This window comes from Nymphalis io, chromosome 6 (assembly GCF_905147045.1).
Source record: "Nymphalis io chromosome 6, ilAglIoxx1.1, whole genome shotgun sequence".
Classification (NCBI taxonomy): Eukaryota; Metazoa; Arthropoda; class Insecta; order Lepidoptera; family Nymphalidae; genus Nymphalis; species Nymphalis io.
In genome coordinates, this window is record NC_065893.1 from 7,366,276 (window position 1) to 7,385,187 (window position 18,912).

General features: G+C 31.0%; 1 protein-coding gene across 1 annotated transcript in view; it reads left to right on the forward strand.

Annotated features, from left to right (window-relative positions):
- Nucleotides 1-1,492: 1,492 nt before the first annotated feature.
- Nucleotides 1,493-18,912, forward strand: part of LOC126768979 (tiggy-winkle hedgehog protein) — a 33,810-nt gene continuing 16,390 nt past the window's right edge. The window contains exon 1 of the mRNA XM_050487495.1: nucleotides 1,493-1,808. Coding sequence (XP_050343452.1) covers nucleotides 1,533-1,808 — 276 coding nt within the window. The 5' untranslated portion in view covers nucleotides 1,493-1,532. The remainder of the gene's footprint in view (nucleotides 1,809-18,912) is intronic.

Here is an 18,912-nt window from a genome sequence, read left to right on the forward strand (position 1 = left end):
GGTTAACTAACAAGTACGAATTTTTTACATAAATAGGTACTGACGTAAACGCTTAAACAAATGAAATTTATAAAAAAACATTCGTTGAACTAAGGCACATCTAAAAAAAACTTAACTATTTATATAAACGTTTGGGGTTTTTCGTTTTTAGTACTACTCTTTAGAGTATATCTAAAAATTAATCTAAAAATTAAATAAACAGTACGTAACATTTATACAACGTGTTTATAGTTCAGCAAAAAAGAACTGAATACAAGAATATGTTAATTTTTTAGTGATAACAGTTACAGCCTGTAAATCTCCTATTGCTACATACAGTCCCTATGAATTCCTACTACTATTTCTATCAAAGAAAAGGTTAGGAGCTAAATCAACCACTTACACTCAATATCTGCTTTCGTTGTAATGTTTTGCTTACTTTAGAATTATAAACACAAATTGCCCTGGTTTGAACCGATCACCTCTTAACTATGTGTTAACACTGTATTGTCTCGGTTATTTAATTATTAAACGATTTAAGTATATATATATTACTTTTACCAGATCTTAATATTATTTTATTATTGTTTAACTTAAATTTATCAGAAAGGCCGCGCTCCAAACATGTAATATTATTATATTTAAATATAAACGAACAAGTACCTATGTACATATTTGTCGCATTTACAAATTTATAGAATTTTTTTATTAAATATTTTTATTCATAATTAATTTTTAACATAAAAGTTGGTTATTTTGACTAATTTAATATAATATTGTTACATCGTAGTCTTTTGTAGCTATCCGAATTCTATTTTAATAAAAGCTGACATCATACACTTACACAAATCGTTATTAGTCGATATATAGATAACTAAATCACAATAAAATTGTAAAACGTTAAATTCCTTTCACAACAACACTAAACTCGTAGTGTGATATGTATACATGATAATTTATACCTTTCCGTTTCTTATGTGATAAAACTCGACGTACTATAGACTCAATATAATTTTAGAATATTTTCAAGTATTTGTAAGAGGAAATATACGAAATATAAAAAAAATATTAACTGTACTTAGTAAGTTGTTGACTGTTTTCATACAAATATACATCCAAGAGTTGCAATTATTTTAAGAACTGTATATATAGCATAAGATACATTTACTTTCTTGCGGATTTTTTATTTGAGATATAATTGATTATGGTTGATTATTATTGATTAAGATATATTTGGCAAAGCCAAGGCCAAATGCATGTTTTTTATTTCACAAATAACTTAAGTCGGATTTAAAAAGTATTTTTTTTTTGTGTTATGTTACTTCGAAGTCTACATTGTCGGCCTCTCTGTTCGTCAGCGCCGCAGCGACTCACTGATATCGAAGTGGTGGTTCGCGAAATATCAGCTATTGCTAGCGGGTTGGCACTGCAAGGGATGCAGGCTCGGTATCGGTGGTGAACGCTCGGGCATAACGAAGCCCAACTCTCAGTGTCGCTCAAATCGCGGCGCGCGGTGGTCGTGCGTCGAGCGCGCGTGAAGTGATGTCTGAGAGATGAGGCTGTCGCTGGTGCTACTGTGGTTGGGTGCGGCGGTCGCATGCGGCCCGGGCCGCGGCTTCACCCGCCGCCACGGACCGCGCCGCCTCACACCTCTCGTCTTCAACCAGCATGATCCTAATATAAGTGAGAATTCAAAATCCGCTAGCGGTCCTCCAGAGGGTCGCATTACGAGGGAGGATGAAAAGTTTAGAGACTTAGTGCCCAATTATAATCCGGACATCGATTTCAAGGATGATGAGGGCACTGGCGCCGACCGCCTGATGACACAGGTAAGATCTAATTTTGATTATCAATCAAAACGGTAACGCAACATTTGTGTACGAACTGCACATTTAATTATAAAAGTAGACCTAGCAATTGTTGAAAATTAAAAGTTTAAACAATAGATTTCATGAAGCATCTTTTATTTTGAAAACAACTCCTCAGTGCGCGGGTAGGGACAATCGTTGGTGTAAATAATAACGGCGATGGAACAATGGGCACAAATTGCGGGCGTTACGGTAGCTTCGTAGCGAGTGTTACGATTGTAGCACTGCAATTACACAAACATTATTTTGTCTCTGTGACTAATGGATGAATGATGAATTCTTTTTAATTTTGATGCCAGTTTGCTAAATATATGACCGTCATAAAATCGATGTTGAAGGTATTCAAAATCAAGCGTTGACATTCACGTTTTGTTACGTTTAAATTCGTCTTAAGGCAAACCTTCTGTTGTTATCACCTTGTGTTGTATTTTATTACGTAACTACTTTTTTACTTAATTAGTAAATGTAAATACATTACAATTCTCAAGTCAATCTGTTAGTTGTATGCTTCCAGTATAAATATTAAAGTATTGAAACAGAATAGTTGAGAATTACAAATAATTAAAAGAAAAATTATTAGACTATATTTAAAGTTTATCAGAATAACGGTGGTCGGAAAATACGATTTGGTCACGAGTAAGATGTAGGTAAATTATATTAGCAAGTTAAAACTGAACGCTTTATTTATCTTTAAATATCGCTATGAATTAAGAAAAAAAGCAAAATATTCAACAAAAAGCTATGTATTTAAAAGCACTTTAATTATGTTTTTTTTCAGTATTATAATTATTATATGGTATTTATTTTATGAATAAATAAATACTATATAAAAATAAAAATATGGACTTCGAGGTAATATTTGTATTACATTTAAAACAATACGTACATATGCTTTTTTTCTTTATTTAAACGTGGACTTAGCAAGAACTATTTTAACTTCGAATTTTTCAATCAGTTAGCCGCCGACGGTATTCGGTATCGTCCGGGTTTTTAACTTATATATATATTAGTTGACTGACTGTGTGCAATTATTCTTATGATATATGTATTTTCATCCATTTAATATATTTATATTGAGTAACATTGAACTTATACAGTACATTTATTGTTCATAAAATAAACTACGACTTCAATATAATAAAGTATTAACGTATGATGGTGCGAACTAGCTCTCGAGTACCGTCACTTGTATTATCATAACATATATAATGTTACTAGTACTGTTTTACTTGGTACTTGCTTTACGTTGTATATTCTTAGACGTCATAATGATAGCGCAAGTACTGTTATGTTCAAATATTATTTACACCATGATTATCAAATAACAATAAAGTACCCATTGCAGCTAAATCGGATAATACGCACGTAATATAATTCTTGTCGAGTTTCAGCGCGGCCTCGCTCTAATGGCTCGACAAACATCGCTATGTTGACAAACAAACAAACATTCACCATCGACGTCCATAATATTTCCTGTAGGTTGTAGGTCATGTATAACGTATGACTAGACTTAATGAGTATTCGATGTGACAATGACAAGAGTTTTCTATTGTATCACTTCCAATTAAATCATCTAATTGAAAATATATATATACATATCATTTTTATTGAAATGACAAATGTGGTAGAAATAATTTGAAATTAATAAAGTCAATCGTAGTACGATTGACTTTACTAATTTCATACCAACAATTAGAATTGAAATTACCAGATAATTAAGACAACTTTCTATATTTTGTATTTGAAATATATATTAAATACTGCAACATGATCTACCACAAGAGTAAAAAATTAAAATCTACTCGTTTATTATAAGCACGATATATATTGACAATTGATGGTAAATCAAAGGCGACATGTTTATCGAAGCCAATATTTCAGTTGCATGTAGGTTTCAATGACAAGCTATCGAACGGCGATGTTGATATCGGTCGGCTTGAATTAGCTTTCATATGACAAGATGTTTACATTTAACTCAAAATGCTATAACGCGCTATTAATACTAGTTGAGGCATTACTGAAAACCAATTCCTGTTCGAGTCTATCAAAATCTTTAAATTGTTGACATTCTTTTCAAGGATGTCATGGCCTGCTTCGTCATTTACAAATATATATTTAAGCGTACGGACAGTTTGTCTAACAAATATTATATTAGCCTAATGTGCTAATGCGTGGAGTCCAGTTACGTTTCCATTATAATAAATATACGATGCAGACAATCTATTGTAGATGCGTATGAGTGTGTGGGTATGGAAGAAGGCCCGGGCCGGCGCGAATCCGCCGACGGTTATGTTATGTGCTCGCCGCAGGCAGCATATAGCCGGAGCCGGGCAAGCGGCAAGCAGCCTTGCATTCGTAAAAATCTTCAAACCGGTTCGATGTGCCTCCATTACTTTCTTTCTGCCTCCACCGTGCCTCCCATTTAACTCGGGCCCACTTTTTATCAGCAATCGGTATCTTACTCTAATAGTATTATTTATTTCTCATGAATAAGAGGGAATATAAGTAAAGTTAATGCATACGGATGCGGTTCCTTACAAACCACATGATTCTGAGATAAATGCCTTGTGCTCTTCAAATGTGAACCTTTATAAGGTACTTTAGTTCTATCTTAGAAATAGCAATATTATGTTAGAATAATTAAAATAAAGTGAAAACTACATTAATATATGCCACGAAAACAGTTATTGCTGTATCTAAGTATTTTTTGTAGTAGATACTTGAACTTTTTGTGGGGATTGATATTTTCAATTAGATTACTTTGTTAAAGTTATGTTAACATTTAAAGTTATAATGTGGGAGGGTCAAATATGGTTTTTCATTCTAAAAACACTTTAGCTTTTGATTTGTTGGCTAGCTTTGCAAAACCACAGAATAGGTGTGCAACCGCATCGCCTGCGCTTCTCCGATTCCAATCGGAATTACTTACCATTTTATGTAGGTTTTTATTAAATATTTTATATTCTTGAATGCGAATAAGCCTGTGTAAAGGGCGAAGAGCGGGGGTTGAGGGACATAAATATCTTGGTGATTTATGACCGAGGCGGTCGCGGGATAGGTCAGCATTATTCAATTTCGTATTTGAAGCTCGAATTACAATGAGCTTTTACAACGGCGCACACGCAGATAGCACGACATCCTGACACACACCTTTGTTTTCTTAATTTTTTTTGTAATCTTGAGATTAGCTTATGTTTGAAGTTGATATAAGCGACAAACGGCAATGCTTTCGGTTCCACATGTTTTGATTTTAAGTTAGCCCAAAACGAAAACGAAAAATGCAAACATCACATAAGTATAAATAATTTGATTTATTTGATGAAATCGTTTTAAAGTCACTTAATTATAGATTGTTTATATTTATTTTATTTAACAGAGCGATACGCTAAAGTGGTTTAATTTGTTGCAGCAAAGACACCGCCGTCTAAATTAGATACTTTTCGGCTTATTAGCGCAGGATAAAAAACGGAACGAGCGCGATCGCTTTGTGAATAATTGACCATAATCAAATTAATCCTAAAATCCTACGGTTGGTTTACAACGTTATAAAATGTAATAAAGACCTCTTAACGGCTTTATAATATTATTGCATGTTTACCATTAGTATCTATCGTTATACCATCAAAAACTTCTGATTTAAAGCTTAAAATTGTTCCAAAATATTATCTAGGTCTTTGATAATTGTGGATATCCTAAACATTACATAATTTTTAATATATAATAAATATTATATAAGCAAGTTGTATGGAAAAAAGTTAATTGATTTATTAAATTTACTTAAAAAATAAGTACGTATATTTGGTAAGTAATTTCATTTATTTGGCTCCTAGGACATATTTCTTGATTGAACAAAGAATAGTAATTATCGATTTATAATGTTTTAAATTTTATTTACTCTTGAATAATTTTTTTTGTATAAATTAAGTAAATAAATAATTTCCTATTCCTGAAAAGAACAGTACAAGTTTCATCAGTCTTCATAATAATTTCGGATTTTGTTTCGTTCTCTACTGTCATTACTTCATCTGAAAAATTAACTCTTTTTATATATTCTTTGTTTGAAATGTAAAACTACTTTTTTATAAATGTATTTTCAAGATTTTTTTCAACAGATGTATCAACTAAAGTATTGATTTTATAATTTAAAATGCATAACCTTTTCGCAATTTTAATTTTATATAATTACAATACTCATTCTATAATCAGACAAGTATCTACAATGTCGATGATATATGTATCATGATAAAGCGCAAACGCTTTGTTCTTCGTGTTATGGCTAAGCCAGCCCAAACGCGATGAAATAACAATTACAATTATGTTAGTTTACATAAGCGCTATGTTTATAGCTGTCAATCGTCGGTGTGCAAACCCTCTAACGTTTGCAAGTGAATGCAAGGAACACTTGTTCAAATACAAGCCGAACTGTTCATGTGATAGGTCTTTGAACCTCGTTCGTGTTTGCAGTTTGTTTTATATAGTTGCTACTTAAGGTGGTGATAAATTAACGATTTGCATCTCTTCGGCAAACGTAAACGATTGTGATAAATGTATGCACACCAGTGTCAATATTCTAACACGAGTCGTGTGAATGTTTCATTGTTTCAAAAACTTACCTTGCGCTGATTTACTAGAACAGAATGGTTGAGTAATGTGTGTTAACTGTTATAGCCATGCCAATTATAATATTCGATATATTTTTATATTCATTTTCATTTCATTTCATTCATTAATTTTAATATTTTACAAGGTTGTATACAACATTAATTAATTAGCAATAACAAAAAACATATATTTGCTATTACTCATCTAAATGTTTTATACATATAAATAACTAAAAGTCACTAAACATACTAACTGTTGTATATGTACACATATTTATAACGTTAGAAGGTAGATGTTTACTCATTGATTGATTAGCGCGAACAGAAAATAAATAATTACTTACTTATTTTATATGTGTTTATTCAGTTATGTCTTATCAATAACAAATACTAAAGAATGTTTAAATACTATGGTCATTTCTCGTTATATGAAGTATTTATAGCAAAAGCAGGTCTTTTGTGTTTTCGTGCTGTGTTCCGACTCGGGTTTGTTTTAATTATTCCCGCAAATATTTGTCGTGGTACAACTGTTGACGCTTATCTTATTCTTATCTGTCAAACCTCAGTCAATGCTAAGAGGCACGGGCCACTAAAATAACGAATAAACATTACATGACTTATAAAACCTTAGCACGGCTTAAAACTTAACGCACGTACAACTGTTGAATATGTTTTGTGTGTTACAAGCATATAAAGTAAGGAAAAATTACATTAATACCTTTACTACATTATATAATTCGTAGGATTCTATGAAGGATTATAATGCAATAATTATTTATATTACATATTAGTGGGTAGGCTTATTAATCTTTATAATGTTTTATGTTAAGGGTATTTTACTCTCAATATCTGAAAAGTGGAACACAAAATATTATTAATGTGTGTTTTAACATAAAGCATACCCTGCGATGGTAATGCAAATTATTATTACAGATAATTTTAGAAGCGTCTATAAATCGGTAAGATCGTTACATGAAGAAGCCAGTTAAATAGGGCACAATAACAAATTATTATTATATCAAATAGTTTCGATTTTATATTATAAGGAAGTAGTTAAATATTTTACAAGAATGTGGTTAACTTATTTAAAATAAAACAACTTGAAATAAATAAAATAGAACGTTCAATTTGTGGAAAACTACAAAATACTTTAAAATGATTACAAAAACAAAATGTTATTATTAAGTACATAAATGTTATTTATTTCGTTATATAATCACTTATAATAAACATAAGACAGTCTAATAAAAAAAATAACCATGAAATCTATACAAGTTTTTGCTTTTTTTTTTGTTTTTATAAAATAATTAAAGACTCGTATTGTATGTATTCTTAAAATGTGTATGTATAAATGCATAGTACTTTAAAATTATATAAGATTCATTTACTATCCTTTATAGTAGGTACATAAAAATGAATGGCAATTTTCGATGTTATTTATTAAATGTAATTGATTTTACAGTATGAATTTTATGATAGTGACTTAATTACAAAGTCAAAATAAAGAACGAAGATTATAGAACGTATACCTTTTAATAGATAAAGCTAGCGATTGCTATCAATACTTCCATGTTTATTTGGCTCAGTGTTCTCAATTTTGGATGAGCAGCTATTAATTTATAGCTTTGCTCCTGCTTCCTCAGTTTCACAAGATGATTTATTAGGTAAATAAAGTGTCATAACATAATTTTGTAAACAGGATGTGAGTATAAATTAATTCGTATTATCAATAACGGACCTCATTATTGTCAAGATGAAGATTTACATCAAATAATGTTCCATAGAATATTACAAAAATCTTCCAGTTAGATTAAGCTTGATGTAAAATAATGAATGTATTATAATTCAGAATCAACTTAATTTGCAGTATGTGCAAAGGTTATATGTTTAATACAGAACGTATTAAACATATAACCTTTGGACATGAAATTACTAGTTTATAATAATCAGATCAAAACTACAAATGCGGCTGTAAAAATCAGGTAGGGTCATACTTTAGCGTGTCGATCGGCACTTAAATCTTACACCCAATAAAAGTGCAGCTCTCAGCACAGTCCTGTAATTGGTCGTGATGCTTTCGATTATGCCGGCGATGCAAGCGATCAGCGCCGTAGTACTTTTACGATTCTCATTGGTCCAGTTTAATGACGTGTAACGTCTCGTACGCAGAACAATGAGCTTGTAATTGGATTTTTACTAAGTGGAAAATTCACAGACTATTACATTTATTTATTATATTATTCCTTACGTATGTAGAAGTTGAGAACGATGTTTTCACATTTCTTTTATTCATCGTACTTTATATTTGCCTACATTCATTATGATTGCGAAGAGGCCGGTAAGCGAGCGCAGGCGCTGCGGGATGCCGCCGCTATCCCCCGCGTCCCGCCGCCCTCACCTTTATTTATATTTATTTACCTTCCCTTCATTCAACGAAGGGCCGCCCTTTCGGCCCTTTTTGTCGCCTCGATACAAATATTGTGAAAGAGACCTGCGGTTAGAATGAATTTATTGTGGCTACAATTTAATGGTACAGTTCCAACCACTTTTTTTTCTGATATGAGCTGATGCTGTAACGTCGCACATTACCATATAGGTACCAACATTCCTAACTACTTAACTTCTATTGCTTTTAAGCAAATTAATATTTTAAGTTTTAATTGCGATAAAAAAATGTAGTTGATACTTTTTTATATATTAATAATATTTTTTAAATAATTATATTATTGTTTGTCATCAAATACATTATTAGACCTAATAACCATTTATTGACCAAAATATAAGGTAGCTATAGACATTTAATGGCTTTTGGTTCCAATATAAATTATACGTCTCTTATCCACATTATCCTGGACTAACAAGGAAACAATGCAAGATAAATCGCTACAAATCGTGAAGGCTAAAGATCAAATCTTCACCCCATTTGAACGTTGTGACACGGCGACATCCATGCGCATCAGTTATCATGATAAATGACGTATTTATTTATCCGACGGGCCTAAATAGCTATGGTAATATTGGTCGTACAACAGCACAAAAGGTAACAAAACACAAAAGTTGAAAAAGGTAAACCGCGCTATTTACAAAGTGGCTAGCGAGGACCACACAGCCACAATCGAGCCGCGCGTGCGACTCTGCCGCTTCACAATAAAAAAAAACATTCCCAACATAGATCTTTTTCGGTTATAGATCTCGCATTTTGCTGGTGTGATTTGTGACGTTCGGAAATGTTAATGGCACGTCCGATCTAGGCGCTCTCTTATTGTTCTCCTGCTACTTCAGTCTAGTCTATAATTTTCAAATCATGATGATCGTTAAAGCAGCATGCTAAAAATGGTGTAATTAATATAATGGACTGTAAGAACACAAAAATCTTAGAATCGAGGCGCGGGAATTCCGTAAAGACGCAAATTGTGTATAACAGCATCGGCACGCAACGCGGGCGCAGTGTTTACGCGATCACCAATAGCGCTGACGGACGAAGAACATGCGCACAGTCTTTGACACCGCACTACGCATCCGCTACACGCCGTCTTGAACTATATTTGGACGTATTTAATTAGCAAGACATTTATTAACATCATACATTTTAATATAATAAGAAAGAACAATGCTGCCAGGACAACCAAGAAGGGTGTTCTGCTTGTTCAATAAATAATATTTTTCATATTATAAAACAATAAATATACACCGTAGTTATAACTAATAGGCATTGAAAACAAATGTTAAATTTATAAGTAACCTAATACATTATACTTGTCTATATTCAAATTAATTTGGTTCCCACAATTCCCGCGTCAAATCGACATAGGTAGGTACTCGCACATAATGAATTCCGTGGGCGGTTCGTGTATCGTCACGCTGGAATTATATTGGTATGCAGTTGCATCAATATTTTGTTCAGACGAAGATTACACGAGGAAGTTGATGTGTACCTGTTATTAGTTGCCTTTACACAAGTACATATGTGCTACTTTAGGGCTCGTCTAATTGAACGTAGGCGCAGCGGCGGGCTGCCTAACCTAATTTACATTAATGCAAACGAGGAGCATTGTTCAGGTGTGAAACACCAGTGTCAACACGAGGTACTATTCAAATAGTTTATTAGCTCCACCCAGTACTTTCTGGCGGTCAGATCTTTGATACATTGACAGCTTTTTAGAAAAGTAGACTTCTCGCTTAAATATATCTATTGAAAGGAAAATAATCGTATTATTTTTGTCCACCTTTTACGTAAATATCTAGAAAACACACCTTTTAACTCTGTTTAAAACAAAATATGAACTTACAAATTACAAATCATACAATGTATTTATTTACTTTTAGTACCTAACTTCTTTTCGATTTTACACATTAAATATTACAAAGTCTTAGTAAGTTTTTATGTAATTTCATAACCCTGTATTTATGAATTTATTCGTACGATGTCATAAATTAAATATTAGCGATTTTACGCAGAATCATATCACATCAATATCGATTATTGGTCTGGTTATTTGACTGTAATGAATTTTAAAGTTCACTCGTTCAGTGGTTCCTAAAATCGTTATATGATTTAAAAATGTATCATATAACCATATATATATCATATATATTCAGGAGAAATTGTATTAGTCGGATTCTTGGGGTTCAATGACTGAGCTCAACCGAGGCTGCGGTCATCTGAAACTCTAGAGTACTACGGTGGTCATTTTCTATATAATAATTTAATCTATATAATAGTTAATCATACATTTAGAAATATATTTATATACATATATATAATATATATATATATAAATATATATATATATATATATATATATATATATAATAAGAAAATACATCTTTACAAAAAAAATGAAAATTAGTTACCTAAGCAATTAGTTTTGAGGGCGTGTGTGTAAATTTTGATAATGTATTATAGAAAAAGAAAAGTGTTTAAAAATTTTGTTATTTGCTAAGAAAAATATCAATTTAGTTTAAAGGAATTTAAAAATATGTATATGTACCAGCTTAATTGAATCAGATTTCGCCGCGAATGCCTAAGATGACGTCAGTCGAAAGACAATGGGCGATCATAAATTAAAGTGACAATATGCCACCTCGGAAATTAATCTCTACACGTCGAGTATCATGTACATCACTGGGCCATTGGTAAACATATAAAAAATTACCGATTGAGACCTCGTCGTGTGGTAAAGTGCATTCTTGTGTAAGTTGGTTAAAGTCAATTCGCGAGAATGTGCGAATATAAAATAATGCTGCCTGTTAATATCCAACTCAGTATTACTAAAAGTACGAATGAGTATGATTCACGTTTAGAGTAACGTTTCTTCACATCTGCCTTTAATTATATTATTTACTTTTTATTCTTCCTTAGAAGAACATTTATTTATAATACTAAATATGCACGATTTATATTATGTATATATTATAAAAATATTTTTTATTCACACAATCTAGACAATTTTTTTTATGAAATTGAGTTAAAATTTTGTTTATTTGTTGTTGGCACTCGCAAAAGTTTTATACTATAGGCCAATCAATAGTTGTGTAGTATGCGCGACTTTAATCAAATATTTATTGCAGACAAAATTAAAGCATTGTGATGCATACCGGGCATAATTCGTAACACACATTTTTTTATGTAAAATATTTATTCTAAAATCGGTATATTATCAATTTTACATAAATATTACGACTGTGACCTCATTATGTTGTTTCTAAGTATACATAGGTATATAACCGAAGGTAAGGCAATGTAAGTGTGAAAAAAAAGTGTTTCAGTTTTCAACTCAAATATGGAGCAACATTTTTTCATATGACTTAGAAAAAAATCAAAAATGACACAGATTATTTCTTCTTTTATATTAAGCTTATGAAGAGAGGTAACAAAGTTTTGTTTCAAGTCTTGATGGAAACATTATGTTCATCACTTACGCTTTCCAGGTTCTCAGAAAAAAAACCAGATCTGAATGTGAGAAATGAATTTTTAACGCCATGCTTATCCCTATTCTGTGATTATTTTCAATCATTATTGGGTATATATAATACGTACATGCCAATATTTTTTAATATGGTGATCTTCTTAGCTCTACTGTCCTAGCTCTGATGATTTGTTGGTTCTCTTCATCACATTGGGACATCAAATTGCAAGCGTTTGTTTCCTGCAGCCTAGTTTAATAATATACTCTAACAATTACCCAATTTTTTATCAAGATTTGTTACCAAGATTTGGAAATATTGAAAATAGGCTAGTTTGGCGGCTTTACTGATTGGTCTCTTTTTCTTTGACAGAATAATTTAGTCATGTAAGACGTAGGAAAAGTAATTTGGACTTAATTTACATTATCTTGAGGATATTTTAAAACAAATTTAAATGTTTAAATAATATCGTAATGTTAAGTGTTAAGCTTAGGCTAAGGTTAAATAAAACTTCTTAGACTAAGAAGATAGCCTCATAACTTAATGAGGGTTAAAAAAACTTGACGTGATAAAAATGTTAGACATTCATTTTTGTAAGAAGAGGATAAGTAGAAGATATATTCAGCATATATTATATCTTTGGGTAAAAGAAAAAATATTTTTTTGTAAAGTAGTATAATTTGTTTATTCACTGAGCCATTCCATTTTTTTGTATTTAAGCTTAAAATAATATAATGTATATTGTGATAGAAAAACAAATATTAGAAATAAAACATTATATTCAAAACATTCATCCAAAGATCAAACTTGCTTAGTATCTTTAAGACGGTGTGGGCGCCATGATTCAATTGTTTACTTTATTACAACCATCAATTCGTATTCACCCATATGGTACGTTTACACCGGTATAGAAGTTTTTAAACCGTTTTATATTATTCATACTATGAATTCTGTGTTATGGTTTGCGGCCATCGCCCAAAATTTGCGTAACTAGCATACTTTAAATGTTTTTCTTAAAAAAACTTCGATTCCTTTTCATCTGTGATATTCATATTTTATTTAAAGATACACACATTCACGATTGATCTCGTCTTTTTGTTGTATAAGTGTGGTGAGCATAGTGTATTTAATCATAATGCATAGATGCATACTACAGTTGTATTAATATATGTAAGTTATATATTTGTTCAATTTTGTTATACAAATTTTGTTGCAAATATCTAAAGTTAAATATGCCTAAATAACAAGAAATATAAAATAACGGACTAACCTTTAAAATGTCTTTAATTTTAAGTGTAACAAAATTAATAAGTAGGTCGCATGAATTGTAAAATTATTTTACGATTCAAGTCATACCAGAGTTGCGGTCACATTAATTTTTATTTCAAAGTTGATACAGTCTTGTTTATAAAAATTAGTTGATTTAGAATTTATTTCATAAGCATGTAATTGGAGGATTTTACGAGGTTTCCGTGTGTATAGAATAAAATGAAAAATAAATAAGCACATGTAGGATTTTATGCGATTCAACTCAATTCATATTTGTAAACTACTACATTTCAACATCAAACATGATATTTTAAGGGTTTCGTACGAATGCCATTGCGTAATCAATTGATTTTAGCTGATTGAAGTACGTTAGTAGATCAAAAATTGATGAGTGATATAATAGTACGCTGACGAACGATATTATAGTTATTACAAGTCTAAAATATCTTATTTTACTATAAAATGTGAGACAAATAAACTAAACTGAAAAATTGTATAATTATTAATAATTTACAGACATATTATAATTGTATAAACAGACTGCTAAAATGGCTTTATTAATTTAAAATGGCATTAATTAGTCTGGTATTTAATAGTATTGGCAAAGTTAGTTTAAAGTTTCCTTACGTATTATTGATACACGGTGACATTTCATATCATTGCAGTATTGTCAGATTCCGATGGACCGTAGTTAAAGCAAAGGCTAACCGCATATAGAACAATGTTCTCACGGAGCTCGGTTTTACGTCCTACATAATCTTGGCATAATTAATAACACATATAAATTATATCATATATTTTTTTTATAAAATACATAAAATATTTATATTTAAATTAATAGACAAATTTAATTAAAATTTCAAATGCAGAAAATATGTTAAATAAAGAAAATATTAACTTATATGTCTAAAAATGTATTAGAATTTAACCTTCAAAATATTATCCTTAACCGGTTTTGAAATACAAAACCTTACATACTAGTTACTTTCGTGTGTGTCGGTAAGGTAAGCAAAGTTGTTGGTAGTGATGTTATTTGGTCTAGCGACGATTGTACGGCAAAGAACAATGCTCTGCGCCACTCGCAATTAATAAACTAATGGATTTAATTATTGTTATCGATAAGACGGGTGCAGTTATTTTGACTAACGCGATCGACTTCGTGCCTTCGATAAGCCACCTTTCTTTTGTTATCAAATAAATATTTTAACTACATATGTATGTATAACAAATCTACTTCCTTTGTGAATTTTGTTTTTAAATATTGTTGAGATCCTCATAATATGATAAGGTTATTATAGTTAGGTTTTTTTTTAATTTTATTGTAATGAACGAGATAAAAATTCTAAAATACGTCTATTCGATGGTTTTACATTTAACACAAGTCGATATTCCGCGCAAGACAATGAACTTAAAGCAGAAATCACCCGCGTTTTCTTTTGCAGCAATGAGACATAAATACAGAATTATTGGTCATTGTTTTAATACAACGGCCGACATACCGCTATTAAAATACGCGACGGTTTGGCCTCAATGCTCTCGAATATCTGCAAGTGTCGTCTCAATAGCATTGTCCAACTTTAACTTAAACATTAAACATAGAATACTGCATCATTGTTCCGACGTAGCAGTACAAACAATTCAATGAAAATTCCTCCTAAACAAAGTTTAACCCATGAAATGAAACGAATTTGTCAACGAAATTTTAATATTATTTTTTATGATAAAATCAAAATATGTGTTATTATATGATTGTGAATGTTTGATCGTGCAAAAGAGCTCTTAACTGCTTTGTTAGCACTTCTATAAACTTAGCTAGATATTACCAAGTCTATAGATATAGCATTGGACATTTCGCACTTATTACATACATATTTACATGTTGCAATAATTCCCGTAGTAGGTATGTTTTTTAAGCAAAATCTTCAAAGAATTGCATTTGTTAACAATAGATTTTTAATTGTTGCCTGTATTATCAGATTGGTTGTCTTTTTTGGTAGCTTGTAAATATTTTCTATAGCTTATAAGCTTCTTAAATCTATGATAATGGCCTCATACTTGTCTACTCATACTCTCAGTTAAAATAGTGAGAATTTTCTTTATTCGTAATTTATGCGATTTTTATGTTTTATTTTTAAATTAGGGTAGGGCGTAACTCGTTTAAATAAAATTTAAATTGCATAGTTATATCATTCTTGTAAGCGCAGTGTTTGGTGGCAATAAATAATCATGTCGGAACACAAAAGATGGCATTGTGAAGTCGACACGGCGACGTCCGATAAAGATCACTCTGCAAGTCCGAGCTCGGTAGACTCCTGCGCCACTACTTAAATGCTTCGAATCTTCAACTGGAATCAATATTAAATTTATACGACTAATATTTTATATTATGTTAGTCATGTTTTATGGCTCATAAGTAGTTATAGTAGTTATGTAAGTGTTTAAGCTAATAACACAATCAAATCTAAACGGTGTTTTTCCTCAATTTTTACATGTTCAATGTACTAAACGGATAGCTCATCATAACTTTACCTATACAACTTTTTATGAACTCATTTAAACATATAATTAAGTTTAGCTTCTTTCAAGTAATGTATATAAAACAGTACAGTAATATGTAATTATACAAAACTAATTATGAAAAATTGCTGTATAGCATATAATATTGTCATTAAAAATATTACAAAATCAAAACTATAGGAACTTCTAATTTTTATTTTCGAAAAAATGTATTCATATATTCATTTTAATATGACCCTAAAAAGAAATAAAGCGCTCTAGACTTTCAAATTAGCATGCCTTAAAAGTAAATTGATCACTCGGAGGTCGCTCATTGTGTCTGCTAAGGGGGACATTTGTCTACTATTATTATTTTGGGCCGGTTTTTTATGTACCTGCCTACATGGCGCCTGCCTATTCATATTCAAATTGGGATTTCGTGTTGAGTAATTTTTTCACATTTATATACAATGATTATTGTGTAATCGAACATCGAGATGATATATTTTAATGACCTGTTTTGAATGGCATATTATAAAAATATCCTCGTATTACTATTACCGGTATAAAGTTATAGATTAGTATAAACTTATAGATTAGTATAAAAATTTGAGTACTGGTTTTTTTTTGATAATTTATATTATCGTTACGTATCTTCTTCTTCTGCCTAGCGTTTTCCCGGCCTAGTAACGCCAGGGTCCGCTTATTATCATTAAGTATACTTAAAATTATTAAGAAATAATTTGTTGTTGGTGGAATATTCATATAGTATTATTTAAAAAGAATTGCTATATTATTTATTTGTGTTAGCGTTAAAAGGCGCATAGATCATAACATTAACCAATAGAAAATATTTGAGAGCCTAGAGGTATTGAGACAGCAATGGCTACGATACCTGCTGAGACAGAGCTGGGTTATCCAGCTTATTCATTAGTGTTATGTTACTCCCACCGCCGTCGCTCATTTTATTTTATTTATGGCCGACGAGTCGAGGTGAGACCCCAATTTCGCATACGCCTGTTGCCTGATAATAATTATACCCTAGCCATGCAGCCGCTAAATAAGGCCGCCATTTTAAAATACACTCTTTTTATAACATACTTTTCAGTTTGCAAGTTATCTTTTTATTCTTTTCCCACTTTTGAAAGACAATGAATGCATTTTTTATGAAGAGATAAGTGAGCGTTAGATTTTGTTTCTTGAGTCGACCGAATGACATCTACAATGTAGTATATCATGTCATATACACATACATATATCCAAATTAATATTTCTTACTTTGTTCCGATTACGTTCTTGAGTTTTTAAAGCTTACCTACCAAGGTCTTATCTACGATGTTAATGATGTCTTGTTGAAAACTCTGGTGAATATTTATGGATTAGTAAAAGTAATTTACTAGGTACAAGCACAAGTTGTTTCAAGTTAATGTCTTGACCAATGCGATTATATAATATAATGCCAACTGCCTATATGATAATAAATAATGATTGTCCAGATTGTGATAATTAGAAATAAAAGAAATACGTATTAAACGAGGCCCTTGGTATTCTAGTTTTAATATTTTAAAAGTAATAAATACATTTATATTATTTCATTTTTAAGATAAATGGTTCCGTTAAGAATTTTATACAGCGACACGAGAAGGTCAAATCGAGGGACTCAGTGGCAAAAAGCTCTCTCATGTCCGCGATGTTCAGATAACCTTAAACTGAGCATTTGTTATCCTTATCTCGTGTTCGAGCGTGGCTAATGTGGCTGCAGGCAGATACACCCGATCGATTTATGTCGCCTGCCTGGCACCCACGACAAATTGATAATTAATTTTCAACCGTTGCCTTTGATCAAACCGAAGTATTTGCAAGCATAGCCTGAGCTAAATGCCGACTGCCGGTATAAATTTTGATGAAAAATATTTTGATATTTGTTTAATTATATACATCTGCGATAAAAAAAACGCGAAACGGAATCGTGAATCAGATTTCAGTGACTACAATGGACTGTGACTGAGTTTCACCCTTGTTTCTTTTGTTCTCAGATAAGCAATTTAAATAACTTCTTGCGAATGATATATATAAGCATATATATATATATACACTTAAGAAGTGAGTCATTTAATTAAAAAAAATTACTATAAAAATATTTTTATTTTTTTGACATGTTAATATTATGTTGAAAGCATTTACGAAACTTGACTGATATTTATGTAAATTTCTTAATAAAATGTTATACAGGAGATGATGTCGCCAAATTCTGTGTAATAATTGAAGTGAAAATAACCGCAAGACGGTCCTGCGTCAGTTTGTTTCTTTGATGAAATATTAATCGATTGGAAGCAGATTGCTATGTGTAAACCAATATTCTATGCAACCCAGCCAAGTTATATTTGCAGTTTAAAAACTGCCTCTAACTTTAATATCATGCGCATATGGCTTAAGTTTAATTTTTTTACACATCTAAACATTGCAACGGATAAACAACAAAAACTATATCCCTCTCATCGGGTAATTTTGTCAAATTACTGTTGATATCACTTTTGATTTGGGTACCGAAAACAATACAAAACCTTTTGTGTAATTTGATACCGACCACTGACGCAACTAATAAAATTTAGCGGTTAGAAAAAATAATCTGTTGAAAAAAATTAATTTAAATATAATAAAGTTTTTGACCATTTTGTAAAAAATGACACTCAAGCTTATACATATATATATGTACAATAAGTATGTGTTACAAAATTGTTCTGTATTTATTATGTACGAAGATAAAATCCATTAAGTTTGTAAACAAAACA